General features: G+C 36.2%; 1 protein-coding gene across 6 annotated transcripts; it reads left to right on the top strand.

Annotated features, from left to right (window-relative positions):
* The first annotated feature begins 1432 nt into the window (after positions 1 to 1432).
* Positions 1433 to 14592, top strand: Msantd4 (Myb/SANT DNA binding domain containing 4 with coiled-coils). Of its 6 annotated transcripts, none has more exons than XM_047518103.1 (6): positions 1441 to 1505; positions 1649 to 1854; positions 2195 to 2345; positions 6647 to 6754; positions 11730 to 12347; positions 12664 to 14592. In XM_047518103.1, the coding sequence occupies exons 5-6, from the start codon at positions 11886 to 11888 to the stop codon at positions 13237 to 13239; spliced, it is 1038 nt and encodes a 345-aa protein (XP_047374059.1). In that variant the 5' UTR covers positions 1441 to 1505; positions 1649 to 1854; positions 2195 to 2345; positions 6647 to 6754; positions 11730 to 11885; the 3' UTR covers positions 13240 to 14592. The 6 variants fall into 6 exon arrangements, with proteins under 6 accessions (XP_047374060.1, XP_047374059.1, XP_047374062.1 ...); XM_047518106.1 differs by lacking the exon at positions 1441 to 1505 and adding an exon at positions 10937 to 10978 and having other exon boundaries at positions 1524 to 1854; XM_047518104.1 differs by lacking the exon at positions 1649 to 1854 and having other exon boundaries at positions 1433 to 1505.
* Positions 14593 to 15067: the final 475 nt, after the last annotated feature.

Here is a 15067-nt window from a genome sequence, read left to right as displayed (position 1 = left end):
TTATATTTTGAAGAGCATATTTCACAAGTACTTCCTATTTTATGACCTAGAACAACTCTTGCAATATCCAGAAAGGATTCACCATTGATTCAGAATATTCCATTATTTATTTATCAAATTTTTTTTTTCAGTGCCTATTATTTTCTAGGGAATTTGCTAGGCAAAGAAAGAGCTGTCAGAGGAAAGGTACAGGTTGTGATAAGAGCTCCCTTGAATAGGGTTGCTAGATTTAGTAAATAAAAATATGAGATTCCAAATATTGCATGAGGCATATTAAAACTTAGTTTATATTTATGTGAACTTCAAATTTAATTTAGCATCCTGTCTTATGTGGCAAACTTACATTAGAGGAAAAACTTGGAAATGGAGAGGAAAGGAAGGCTTCCTTCAGGAAGTAATTTCTAAAGTGAATCCTTTCTGGATAGAAAAACAGCAACGTAAACTGAGTCCCAAGGCTACTGTAGTCCAGGAACTGAAAGAAGCAAAAACTGGGGTAAGGAAGATTGAGAAGATGAAGCTGGAGGGAAAAGTAGGAGCCTTACCTTTCATGATTTTGCAAGTCTTTAAACATAAAATTTCAACATAAGATTAGTGAGATTACCTATGCCAATGAACTCTAAACTGTTCACTCTGGCTATCATTTGAAGACAGGTAGGGCAGACAGGATGGTGGAGACCAGTTAGGAGGCTACTGAGGTAATTCCGGTTAGCGTGAATAGGGGCTTGAACAGACGCAGTGGGAAGACAGTTCCATTAGCTAACACCTCAACTGGAGATTGCAGAGAAAGAGGCAACTACAAAGAGGAATAGAGAAAAGGGCTGTGATGGAGGAAAACCAGAAGCAGCAAATATTAGGGAAAATACTGAAAAAAGGATAGGTCAACTTTTTTTTTTTTTTTTTTTTTTTTTTTTTTTGAGCAATCGAGTATAAGAAGTGACTAATGGATTTTGCCAAAAGGAAGTCACCAGTGACCTTTGGCAAAAGCAGTCTCTGAAGAATGGCTGACACCAAAGGAAGTCTCAGTTGTCTCAGTAGATAATGCTGGCCTACAAAGCCCGCTGGATTCCAGACTTCTCTGCCTTTTAGCAGGTCGAGGGTGAAGGACAGGAGTAGAGTTTGGAGACCGAGCTGCCAGTTCTCCAATCAGGTGGAACAGCGCGGCAAGCTGATCGCTAGGGACCAATCCTTTCCTAGAGGCCACTTGACTGACAAAGACAAGCACCAAAGACTGAGCGCAGAACGGGAGGCGAATCACAAGGGGGCGGAATTCAAGGCACTAACCCGGAACCGGTTTGGGATTCGATTCCCATTGTGAGGCTTGGACTGGGGCGGGCTCTCGCCCAGAATGGTTGTGCCCTTTGAACCAATGGATGAGCAGTATCTAATGAGCGGCATCTATATCAACCAATGGAGGGAGTGAGAAGTTGGTAGGCGGGGAATCAATGAAGCGTCTCTTTTCTACCACCCTTACAGGCGATCTTGCCGAGGTGCTGTCGGGGTCGCAGGTGAGCGGTGCGGTGCTGGAGGAGGCAGCTAGGGTGACAGTGGCTCCGCGGACAGTGGGTGCCCTCGCAGCGGGAAGGGTCCCAGCGGGGTCAGCGGCAGGTGGTCCCCTGGCCGCCACCAGCTTTTGACCCTGGTTTTGCAGCATAGCGGGACTACAACATTCGGGAGAAGTACCTAGCGACGCTGTCTCTGGTGGGCGAGGGTTGGAAGGGCCCAAACCTCTGAAACAAGGCTGCGGAAGTTTCTGGACACCCAAGTCGGGACTCGATTTAATATTCGGAGAAAGGAATCCCCTTCCAGGTTGCTCCGGCTCTCACCAGGTGCAGCCGCATCTTGTGGCTGAATCAGGTGCGCGCCCCCTGTTACTGGGTGGCCTTCCGGGAATCCTCTCCTCCTGGATTTTTCCTAGGGGGTGTTTACTGAGCAGTCCTACCGGAGAAAGCAGCGGGGAGGAGGTGAATAATACTTTGATAACTAGCGACCCTTAACTTGTTTACCTACCACAAGTTTTAAAGAAGAACGTCCTATTCAGCAGGGAGGTGAATTTCCTATACGAACATAGGGGAGGGGAAAGTCATACTTTAAAGAGGATGGGGTGGACTTTGAGGGACATTTTGTAGATTTGTGATGCTCTTTTCCACCTGCTTAATGAACTTATCCCCTAATTTTTTTTTTTTTTTTAACGCAGATTTTACTGCCTGGTTTTTCTCAGACCCCTTAATACTTCTGTCTTATCATGCAGTATGTAGGAACTGAACTTCATTCTCAATTGTTGGTCCTTGTTAAAAATTGCTGATTATAATATTCCTTTGGTGGTGCGTCATGTGCACGAAGATTACGTAAGTGAACTGCATATTATTCCTATTTCCTGACATTAAAGAATGATTGTGAGACAGGATTTCAGGAAAATGATTGTTTTTTGTGATTGGACATTACAGGTCTATAAGTTTTAAAGGTTGCAACTACTGAATTTTCCTTCCTGTGAAGATGGATGACAGTCAATTATAAATGGAATAGCATTTTACGGGACGTTATATCCACAGTACCTGACACATAGTAGGAGTTTAATAAAAATCTTTTTTTTTTTTTTGTACTGGGATTGAACTCAGGGGCACTTGACCACTGAGCCACATCCCCTGTCCTATTTTGGATTTTATTTAGAGACAGGTTCTCACTGAGTTGCTTAGCACCTTGCTTTTGCTGAGGGTGGCTTTGAACTCTTGATTCTTCTCCCTCAGCCTCCCAAATCCTGGGATTATAGGCATGCGCCTGGGCACCCAGATCCTGCTCTTTTGTTTACAAGGCCCACTACAAGTTCTGTAAAAAAAATGGTAAGGCAAGGTCCCTATCACCATACTTTTCATATTATTAGGCATTAGCTGTTCTGCAAGAACTTTAAATTTATTTAGTGATATTTTTTGATGGCAGAAAACCCAAGCTTCCAAAATACAAAGAAGATGGAAAGACATACATTCCTGAAAACAACCTTTATTTGTGTAAGCACAGTTAGCAAATTTTAACAACACAATATGCATTGATGCTGGCAGTCTTTTTTTAACTTAGAAAATGTCAAGCTTTCATGCAGAGGTTTTCACACAATAAGCTAAGACTGTCTGGAAGTCTAAGATGTGTTCCATATCAGTTTTGATGAAATAGTTCATTAGCTCAGCATAGATCAGTCAGGGAGAAAGGGGTACCACTTTGTAAGCTGGAAGTATGGAGTTAAAATTGTTGGGAAAAAGATCATGAAAATGGCAACAACTGTTATCAGATTTTAAAAACATATTGACTCGGTAGTAAAAGTACTGCTATTTTCTGCTGTTTGAATAAATTTACACCAAATTGAAATGATCTCAAATTCTAAGAGCATTAAAATCTGATGGTGGTTATCTGCATAATTTAGAATTCCCTTGACAACTTCAATCATGTTTATCATATATTTGGTTATATAGTGCCTCCATATAAAACGTAACCTTAAATTTCAAAAAATGTGAACTTTCATAGTTACATTTGTTTTGTTCAGTACATTTTCTTACCAAAGTTCAGGGTGTTACTAAGCCAACATTAAAGATTAGCTGATATTTGGGCCCAACCTAGTTTCTTAGCTTTAACTCCTGGTACCTTCAACTTTCTGTTCCTCATTAGTTTATTCATTGTATAAGACCCACATCAAATGCTAATTTCCTTCTCAAAACCCTTTTTGATCCTGTCAAAGATTTTTCCTCTGAATATCCAGAGTATTTTGTTAATATTTCTTTATTGCACTTTTCATATATTAGCATTACTCTTCAGTAAAGAAATACTTGCTTACTGTGTCCAGTTATTGTATTAAGAGGTAATGATAGTACATGACATTTCTTGTGGTCTTACTATATCTTAGTCATTATAAACTTCTTAATTTCTCTTTTAAATTTTAAAACATCATGGATGTTATTCTGTTATTATTCCCATTTGTAGATGAGGAAACAAGTACAAAATGTTACTTTACTTATCACAGAGCTAGTGGTGGAATTGGCCTATGTAGTCTATGTTTATAACCTTCACTTTGCAGACTGTTGGGGTTTTTTCATGTGCATTTCTTTATGCAGCTATGTTTCACTGGTTTCACTAGGTTGTAAATTATTTGACAAGAGGAGTAATATATTTATCTTTGATTGCCTGTTGTTTTAATGTAAAATAAGTGATTATAGAATAGCCTGATCGTGGAAGTATGTAGCAAGGACATTGGATTTAGGTGAATGAGAACAGAAAAGGCACCGTAGAACAGGACACATTTAAATTGAGTTCTAAAGGATGAATAGGCATTTGCTAGACAAAAGGACAGACACCATGGAAATTGGGAAGATGGGCTAGAGAAATATAAGGGTGATAGTCCCAAAATAGCCAGGGATCATGATAGCTAGAGTTGTGGCGTCCAGTATAGTAGTCAGTAGCCTCTCATTGCTGTTGAGCACTTGAAACATGGCTAGATTTAAAACAAAGTATAAAACACTGGATTTTGAAAAAAATGTATGTAAAATACCTCAATAATTGCTTAAATTGATTACATATTGAAAGGATAACATTTTGGATATATTGCATTAAATAAAATATAATTCATTTTTACATGTTTCTCTCTACTTTTTTAATATGGTTGCTAGAGGGTTTTATATATATATATATATATATATATTTCTTATATTTCTATTGAACAACACTGTTCTAGAATTTAGAGGAATTTTATAACTGGCGCTGATTTCATGTGAACCTGTGCCTACACGTTTGTTTAAATTGGTATTAGAGGTGATAGTTAAAGCTAGGAAAGGTAGATATGATGGTATGTTGGTAAGGCTCCATAATAGAGTTTATAACAGGAAGAGAGGAGGAGCAAGGTGAGTAAGCTTAGCTCTTAAGTGCAGTAGAAAGCCTTTGAAAGGTTTTAGGCCCTCTGCATATTTGATAAATGAAGCAGTATTTCCTAATTACTGATAAGGGATATTTCAGATTTATATTCTTAAGTCAGTCATAATTCTTTCTAATAAAGATATGGGTGTCTAAAGACAGTCTACTTACAACAATGTTTTATTCTTAGAAGAGCAGTCTGTTTCTTAAGTCCAAATCGACTTACCTGTATTCCTTTGATGTGTTTCCAACAAATAGGGGTGTGAGTTGGTTCTTAGGATTTGAGACATTCTTCTGGCATCTGATGTAATATTGTCAGGCATTTTTTTTTTCCCTCAAAAAATAAACTAACTTTTTCTACATTGTAAGTCTTTTGTGGTAGATGAGTTCTTTCCTTAATGATTTCTGAAAAGAAATTTCTTAGCTGTATAGCATTTGTACTCCTCCTTACTTTTTTGTATACATTTGAACAAGTAGATTTTTAACACTGATTCTCTTTAAGCAAGATTATTCTCAATTTTGTCTACCAATCAAAATTACCTGGAGATCTCTTTAAGTTTGTAATGCCTGCCTCTATTGCAAAAAATTGTTTTATGTGGTCAGTGATGGGAATTGGTTATAGATATTTTGAAAACCTCCTTAGGTTATTGATTGTGTGTGTGTGTCTATTTCCTACTAGGTACATGTGTTAATGATTTTGTGTAATGGGGTTAGTACAAAGTGAGATGTTCTGTAACTATAAAATTCATACTGGATTTTAAAGACTTAGTGGAAAAAAACAAGAATGGGAATATCACTCATTAGTAATGTTTGTATTGATTAAATAATACAATGATAATATATTGAATATATGGTGTTAAATAAAATTTGTGAAACTCGATTGTACCTTTTTGTTTTATTTTTACTGTAGCTACTAGGAAATTTTAAATTAAATGCATGACTCATTTTTATTGGTTAGTACTGCTCTAGCCTGTTGTTATTCAAGGTGTAGTCCTAGGACTAGCAGTATCATATGCTGTCATAAACATATATGTGATTATTCTGGAAAGAATCTTTAGAAATTAGTAGTTACAATGGTGGTAAAGAGACTTTGACTTCATTTCAAATCATTATTTAGATTTTCTAAACATATATGCATATTTTACTTTTTATGTCAATAAATTTGATAGAAATATATTTCTGAGAGTTTAAAAATGTAGTTTTCTATAATAAAAATCCCTCATAGATTTTTAAAATAATTTTAATCTCAAAGTAGAATATGCCATGGACTAACAAACAGTCACCTGGTTAAAGCAGTGATGACTTGGCATTATCCTTAGAGCCAATAATGGTGGTGGACAGAGTTGGTGAGCCTGTTGCTAGTGCAACATGTTCGGTGCCTGTGAATGCTCATAAGTTTTGCCTCTGTGAATATGTGCACACATGAACATGTATTCACATTTCCTTTCCCACTTTTATTGACTTGTATTAACTATCATATTCACACAAGGATGATAATGTGCTAAAGACATGTCTAATATGACATGATGCATATTTTTCATCATGTAACATAGTATTTTGTTTATTCATGCAGTATCCTACTGATGAATATTTGTACTTTTACCATGCTTTTATCTTAAAAATATAATAGTACTTTCTAAGTAGTTCAAAACGTGATTTAAATGCTCTGAAACATTCTGTGTCTTTTAGAAATAAAAAATCATTCTTAGGTAATTGATATGGAATTGTATGTCACTTTAGCTCTCTGTTTTATTTTTAGGACATCTAACCTCTGATCCCATTTTTCAAAATGTCTTTGATAATCTGCTTATACTCAGTAGATACCCCTAAGAAGCAATAGCTTTATAACCTTTGGCATGGTTATAAGGTGAGTAGTTTAGTACCTAATGTCTTCACTTACTGCTTCTTAACTATTTTAACTTAGATTGACATTTTTTTCCTTAAGAATATTCTTTATGGAAATTTCAGTTTTTCTTTTTTACCTTCATTTGATTATTTTCTGTTTCTTTTTCTTTTCCCTTTCCCATCTACTGATCACCTTTGAATTTTATATTTTTTACCTCCTCCTAATTGTTATGCACAGTGCCAGGTATGCCTGATCTTTGAAGCAGGTAGACCACCCTCTTCTAGATCCTCAGTGGTAGGACAAATGATGGAAGAAGGAAAAACCCAAGGTTTGACTTCATAATTCCTTCAAGTTCTCTTTCAACTTTGCATACCAAGAAGCAGCAAACTGGGGCTGGTTTAGTGATGTATGTCAGTTTGCTTCATTTCTTTTATGGTGCACTACAAACATGGTAACTCATGAGCATTTGCAGTCTCCACTAGAGGAATGCTGAATACTTACCCATCCTATTGGGTAGCTTAAATTGAATAAGGAATGTTAGGCCTGAGTTCTAGTGAAATATGATTCTGTAAAACTAAGTTTTCTAGAATGTTCACTAAATTTGCTTGGGATCTAATATTAAAACATTCCATTTCTTTCATCATATTAGTGGATATCATTTGATATATGCAAACATTGTAGCCATAGTGTTCTAGTAAACTGACTCCTCTCTACTTAAAAGAAGTTCTAATTTGTAGCATTGATGCTACAATTTTCAGTGCTGTGGTGTAAAAACTGATGTTTTGGCCAATTTTTAGCTCTCAGCATGACATTTGTGAAAGTGGAGTTGAGATGTGCACATTTTACATTTGTGAGATTTCACAAGCAGGTTACATATAAAGCATAGTAATAAAGACCCACAGACCTCCCATTTAGCTTAAGTGGAACAATACCACTTGTGACCTCTGTTTCCTTTTGTCAAAATTATTTATATTTTGTCTTTGATGTAATAAAGGTTAAAAGCTTTTAATAGTGCTTAATATGTGCCAGGAACTTTTTTTTTTTTTTTTTTAACTTGTATTATCTCTTAGAAGCAACATTATCATCATTTTATAAATAAAATTGCGTACAAAGCTTAAAGGCCTCCCAGCTAGGAAGTGGTAGATCCAAATCTAATTCAGGGGTTCTTACTCCAGAATCTGTGCTTATAACAACTATATACACTGCCTCTTTTAATGATGTTTTAATTTATAAATACATTTTAAATTTTGTTGACAAAAGGCTTAGATTTGACTGAAAGGCTAGCATATACCTAGAATAATATTAAGCATACTGATTGCACATTCCAATTTAATGGATTTCAATTTATCATTAAATGCCTTTTGAGAAATTCCATTTCAGAAATAGTTTGCTTGCAATCCTTTTTTTGTTTTTACATACTTTGCTCTTTTTTTGTGTGTGTGTGAAATTGAGAGTTGATTTTTTGAGAGTTCATTTTCTGCTGTGTAGAATTTTTCATTCTCTCTGACCTCTATTTCAGCAGCAGGTGGCCATTCAGGAAATGGTTATTTCACATGAGCAAGTAGAAACAAAAAGATGTGGTGATTGGCATATATTTGTGATGTTTCTAGATACACACAAAGCCAGTTGAACAAAGATTCCCGGGCACTAGAAAGGATAAAAAATGAATAATGAATAAAAGTGTGATGAAATGGTGAAAAATACTCTCTTGGTAAAGTTTAAGAATAGGGAGTTAGCAGCTACTTTAAAAGAAAGGGTTCAAACACTGAAAGAAAAGATTTTGGGGTATTTTTTAAATTTAACTTTGCTGTATTTTTACTTTAGTAGAAGATAATATTTCTATTATGAATTGGTAGAGAAATATTTTTCACATCAATAAAAATTTTAAATTGTCATACATTAAAGTGTTTGAGAAGAAATATGTTAAAAGGTAAACTGAGGCGTAAGAAAAAATTTTTAAAAAAGTTTATTTGAGGAAATGGGCATGTATTGGGCAGCTTCAAATTATAAGTGCTTAGTGATTCTGCTGAGGGAGTGCCAAGAGAAGACTTTTATAGACTACACATGGAAGTAAAGCAATGAAAATATTTGATTCATTACATTTATATAGTTGCCTCATTTGATCTAGCCAGTTGGTAAGGCCCTCTTTATATAACCATAAATTAGTTGGCTACTTCTGATTGGTTAGCCCTAATTTTTTAAATATGTCATTTGCAAGAAGTAGCCCAAGTGTTTCACTTTATTTGCAAATTAAACTAAGGTCACTTATGAGATCTAACTGACTTTGTCTATTCAGGGATTCTTAAGGCCTTGTCTCCATTTTAATTTACTTTATAATATATGATGGGGAGAATAACTGGTTGAAGTTTGGAGTTTTTCTGCTTATATATGGTATTTTATCTAGATATTCCTCAAAAATACAAATCTGTTCCTTTTGAAAATCTGCTAATTGCTATCTCAAAATTTATCAGCAACACATTTCTCATTTAACTATATCATAAGCTGCTAATTAAGTTGAAGTAGATGCGACATAGAACCCGGATATAAATCCATTCATTTAACTAGCTGTGTGCAGATTAACCTTTCACTCTTGCTTGAGAAATAGAAATAACCGGTATCTTTAATACAGTGCTGTGATGGGGACTAAATGACAGAACTTTATGAATATTAGAACTTTATGAATATTTTCTTCATAGTGTCAGGAAACGTTTAGTCATGCAGTGATAGAGCTGGAAAGCACTCTGACAATCTCATTCCACCCTCTTATTTTGTAGGCTGTATTCTATGGCAGTATTCATTGAGTGAATTTGAAGTCAGAAACATGGTTCATGTATAAGTATTTCTTGCTGTTTCAGTCCTTGTTTCCCTTTACATATTTTTAAAAATCAAATAAGAGATTTCTAACCCCTATTCCTCTTTTTTTTTTTTTTCAGTTAAACCAGTACTTATAAAGCAATATGTGCTACATTATGCAAGGCACTAGAACCTTTTTAATACATGACCTCATTTTCTGACTCTAGGAGAAAATTAAATTCCTGACTCAGGTCTGAACATCTGTCCCAACCTCCTTAATGTATCTTCTCATAGTGCAAAATCTGGATAACAGAAAAATGTTTCCTAGGTCCATTACAATGAGGATTTTGATGTACTTTCTATTCCACCAACCAATTGCACTTGTATTAGACTTAGAATTAAGGTAGGCCAGAGAACCAGGTGTGTGGAACACCTGTTTTACTGATATGGGTCTTGTTCACAGTCTCACACGTTAGCATGTATTGCAGTCATCTAGAGGGCTTTTTGAAACACAGTTTACTGGGTCCTACCCCTAACATTCCACATTCATTTAGTCTAATGTAGGGCCAGGAAAGTTGACCTTTCTAAGAAGTTTCAGATACTCTTGTATGATCCTATCACATAAACATTTGGAAATTGGAGAAACATTCTATCTTAGATCTTAAAGAAGCACTTAGAAGAGGATTCTTATCCTTCAGAATTATATTGAAATTTTGCCACATGAATATTTTAGAAATTTATTTCACAGAGACTGAAAGTATACCTAGTTACTTACCTAGATCACGATGTTCAAACTCTCCAATTAAAGTGGCCCAGAGTGTTATGAAGTACTGCTGAGAAATTCTCCAAAGGCAAATAATTAAAAGTATTAATTAGAAATAAATATACCATTCAACCTGGTTTTGTTTCATTTTAGATCCTCTTTTGGGGGTGGGTTGAGAAAAGGGGGAGGACATAGTATGCACTGAGGGACAGAATTAGTAGTAAACCAAGAAATATACCCTAGGTCCCTAAAGATTAAGAAATTTAAATTTTTTTTCTTTTTTTTTTTTTTTGAGAAGACAGGTACTGGGGATTGAACTCAGGGGCACTTGACCACAGAGCTACATTCCCAGCCCTATTTTGTGTTTTATTTAGAGACATGGTTCACTGAGTTGCTTTAGCACCTCACTTTGCTGAAGTTGGCTTTGAACTCGATATCCTCTGCCTCAGCCCTCCGAGCCTCTGGGAGGATTACAGGCATTGCCCCCATGACCAGCTTGTTTTTTATCTTAATCAGCAATCTTGTTCTTTTCCGATTATTTAGGTGGGATGGCTGGAGGAAATCCTTGCCATTTTTATGTTATCCCTTTAATTTTGTTGTATCTATCTTTATGTTTTCCTTAAGGAAATTTTATCCTCTGTTTACAGTTTCTAAAAGTGAATTCCAATTTGTGAAATGATAAAATATAGGTAAGTCTTAGTTTTTTGAATGGATCATATTGTCTCAAACCAGTTTCTGAATTTTATTCATTTTACTGCTTAGCCTTTCAGTTTTCCTCTTCTTCAGTATCACAAATGATCCTTTTGACAGATCATTCAGTGTGTATTTGTGGTGTGCTTGCCATGTGCCAGAAACTAAGGCCTGAGAAGGTGATGGTGAGCAGAAATATCAAAACTTGTGACGTGGGGAAGAGACAGTCTCTGAGCCATATTTTAGCACAAGTATAAAATTTAGACAAAACTAGAACAGACTTTATACTAAAGTAATTAGACCTACCAGGAAAGGCTTCACTGAAAACATGTTTAATCTTGGGGCTGAAGCCTAAGGAATTGAGTAGGCCAAGAAGGAAGCAGTCCATTTTCTACACGGAGGAAGCAGTGTGTTGACAAAAGCCTTGAGCAGGGAAAGGGCTTGACAGGAATAGGGAACTGAGAAAAGGCCCCTGTAGTTGAAGGATACGGGTTGACTTAAAGGGAGAAGGAGCTGGAGCAGTGGGAAATGGGTCGAGACTGCAGCTGGCTAGCAACCATTGCGGCCTTCCAGGTGAGAAGATGGCAGCTGGGATCATGGTGGTATTGGCAAAGATAGAGAAGTAGGCAATTTTAAGCCATAGAGGGTTGTGATTTTTTTTGTTGTAGCTTTATGTAGCTTATTAGGTTCAACTATGTTAACAGAAGTTGAAGGTAGATCAATTGATTTTACTTTACTTTTCCCCTTTAGGAATTATCCAGCCTACCTCTACTACTTGATGAATAGAAAATTGAGTGATTTAAACTAAGTGCCAACAAGAGTTTGTCCTTGGTTCGTGTGCTTTGCAGCACTCCAGGTTCTTTTCACGTCTTTTCTTCCTGTAAAATCTCCATTTAATTAGAAAAAATGAAGCAGTTAAAAAGAAAAAGGAAAAGCAATTTTAGTGTTCAAGAAACTCAGACGCTTTTGAAAGAAATTACCAAAAGGAAAGAAGTTATCTTTTCCAAGCAGCTCAATACAACAATAAATGTGATGAAACGAATGGCTTGGGAGGAGATCGCACAGTGTGTGAATGCTGTAGGAGAAGGAGAACAGAGGACAGGGACGGAAGTGAAAAGAAGGTATCTTGACTGGCGAGCACTTATGAAGAGAAAGAGGATGAAGGCGAACATTAAGCTTGTTGGATCAGGGTTTCCTCTTCCCACATCTGATTTAGATGACTCTCTCACTGAAGAGATAGATGAAAAGATTGGATTCCGAAATGATCCAAATTTTGATTGGCAAAATGTGGCAGATTTCAGGGATGCAGGTGGATCCTTAACAGAGGTCAAAGTGGAAGAAGAAGAAAGGGATCCCCAGAGTCCTGAAGTGAGTATTAAGCCTGTGACACTTCTTGTCTAATGTGAGGGTTTATATTTCAAGATCTGTTAACATGTTCTCAGATTTTCAAACTTACAAGATCATTCTGTTTTCTCTTGACATCATTAATACCTTTCTTCTACATACATAATAATTCTTGATTGTATCAGTAATATTCAGTAATTTAATGTAAATGGTTTTCCTAATTCAGATTGAATGGTTTTATGTATTTAAACAATGCAGAAGGCCTTTAAGAGCTATTCGAACAAATTGGCAACCATGAAGTAGAAAAAAATACCGAAAAATTTTTTCTCTTTTCTCTTAGTTTGAGATTGAGGAAGAGGAAGAAATGCTGTCATCTGTCATACCAGATTCCAGAAGAGAAAATGAACTTCCTGACTTCCCCCACATTGATGAGTTTTTCACCCTTAACTCAACACCATCCAGGTCTGCATATGATGAGCCCCACTTGCTTGTAAACATAGAGAAACAGAAACTAGAGTTGGAAAAGCGACGACTGGATATTGAGGCGGAAAGGCTTCAGGTAGAAAAGGAACGCCTACAGATAGAGAAGGAGAGGCTGCGGCATTTAGACATGGAGCATGAGCGCCTGCAGCTGGAGAAGGAGCGGCTACAGATTGAGAGAGAGAAATTGAGGTTACAGATAGTCAATTCTGAGAAACCATCTCTGGAAAGTGAACTTGGCCAAGGAGAAAAGTCCATGCTTCAGCCACAGGACATAGAAACAGAGAAGTTAAAACTTGAGCGAGAACGCTTGCAGCTGGAAAAAGATAGGCTGCAGTTTTTGAAGTTTGAATCAGAGAAGCTGCAGATCGAAAAGGAACGCCTACAAGTAGAGAAAGAGAGACTTAGAATTCAGAAGGAAGGACACTTGCAGTGATTTCTTTAGTCTCCATTTAGCAAATGTTTGTAGACTATAGGTTTTTCTCATATCAGGTGATATAAAGGTGATTGCTGGATTAGCTTTGTTTTTAAAAAATTTTTCATATCTAATGTGTTTTCAGTAGGAAAAAGATAGTTACATGTGGGTGGTTATATGCTTGAATAGTATAGTATATAAAACTCTGTGCCCTAGCATAAACAGAAAATTATTGTGCTAGACTCTCCACATTAGTAATATAACATAGAGTCTTGTATTATCTGTGCACCCAGAGTTTACAATTATGTCTATGTTAAATTCTAACCCAGTGGTTCTCAGTGAAGGGTGATTTTGACTTCCAGAAGACATTTGGCAATGTTGAGACATTTTTGTCAAAACTGGCATGGGAGGGCAAGTTGCTACAGCATGTAATACATAAAGGCCAGGGATCCTGCTGAACATCCTATAATGCACAAGATGCACAGTTAAGAATTTACAAACCCAGGGGCTGGGGAGATAGCTCAGTCAGCAGAGTGCTTGCCTTACAAGCACAAGGCCCTGGGTTTGATCCCCAGCACCGCAAAAAAAAAAAAAAAAAAAAAAAAAAAAAAAAAAAATTGTGCAAGAATTTACAAACCCAAATGTCATTCATGTCAGGTTTGAAAAAACCATATCCTAGCCCAACTATGCTCCTCTGTAATGTTTTATAGTTTTAGAATATTAAAAATATCAAATGTTTATGTGGGTAGATACTTAAATTGCCAAAAAACTTTTAACTATGAAACATGACTCTGTAGTATATTGAATATAGGAAGTGATGAAGATTATAAATATTTTATCTCCATGTTTCCATCTATAAATAGCTGGATATTCAGAAAACAACACAGGGAACCTCAGAGATTGTCTAAAATTGGCCACTCTGAAACAAAACTCATTCATCTATTGACGCTTTTGAAACAACATACAACATCAAAACTTTGATTTCCTTTCTGCTTTGAATCTGTTGTCTTAGTTTGACTATAAAAGTTGTCATTTCAATCATGTACTAAAATGTTACAAAAGAGAATGATGGAAGCTAGTAAAAATGCTACCAATGTAAAAGTGGTACCAGCCATCCATGCACTTGGACCCAGGGCGTGCTTGGTTGACTTTTAAAATAAAGACTAACTGTATGGGAGTAGGAGGTGGGGAGAATTTCCTATGTATCAAATAATGATGATGATGTTTAAATAACGATAATAGCTGAGTTTTATCGATGGGGAAAGCACTAACACACAATTTGACCTAATCTGTACAATGTTCTTGAGAGTAGTGTCTATTATTCCTGAATCTGAAGCTCATAGAAGTCACAGTGAGTAAATGACTGATTCTTTATATTGTAGTGTGTTTTGTCTTTGCCCCTCACTGAGAAACAAAGTTTGTATTCTCAGTCCCTTTGCTATTCTGAGGCCAAGAGCTTGCTTAACCTGGTGATTTGCCTTCTACTTTCTGAAGGTGCTTTTTCCACAGTCAAGGTGAGGCTGATGCACACTGAAATTGAAAATGACTGCACAAGTTCACTTTGTGTTTTCTGATTTCCAGGGCTGATATGTAGCTTTAATACATACTCTTCTATTGACATACTACCTTGATTCTCTGTTTGTCCCTTATTAATTTAAGAATGGCTTGAAATCACGTTGACATTGAGTATGGGTATGCAAGAGAAAAATATGCTTCTGCTTACTTACCCTGATTTGAAATAGTGTTATTTTTCTATAACTATAATAAATGCTTCTACCTTAGAAATAAATTTGCCTATACTATTTGTCTGAAAGTTTTATCATTTCAAGTGATGCTCAGTGCTCACAAG

The sequence above is a fragment of the Sciurus carolinensis genome, chromosome 11 (genome assembly GCF_902686445.1).
Source record: "Sciurus carolinensis chromosome 11, mSciCar1.2, whole genome shotgun sequence".
Lineage (NCBI taxonomy): Eukaryota > Metazoa > Chordata > Mammalia > Rodentia > Sciuridae > Sciurus > Sciurus carolinensis.
This window is presented reverse-complemented; position numbering and strand designations above follow the sequence as displayed.

Excerpts from the sequence above, each read along its gene's own strand:
- Msantd4 (XM_047518104.1), top strand. The coding sequence starts at position 11,886 with ATGAAGCAGTTAAAAAGAAAAAGGAAAAGCAATTTTAGTGTTCAAGAA. Across the intron at positions 12,348-12,663 it reads GGGATCCCCAGAGTCCTGAA|TTTGAGATTGAGGAAGAGGA; the intron begins GTGAGTATTAAG and ends CTTTTCTCTTAG.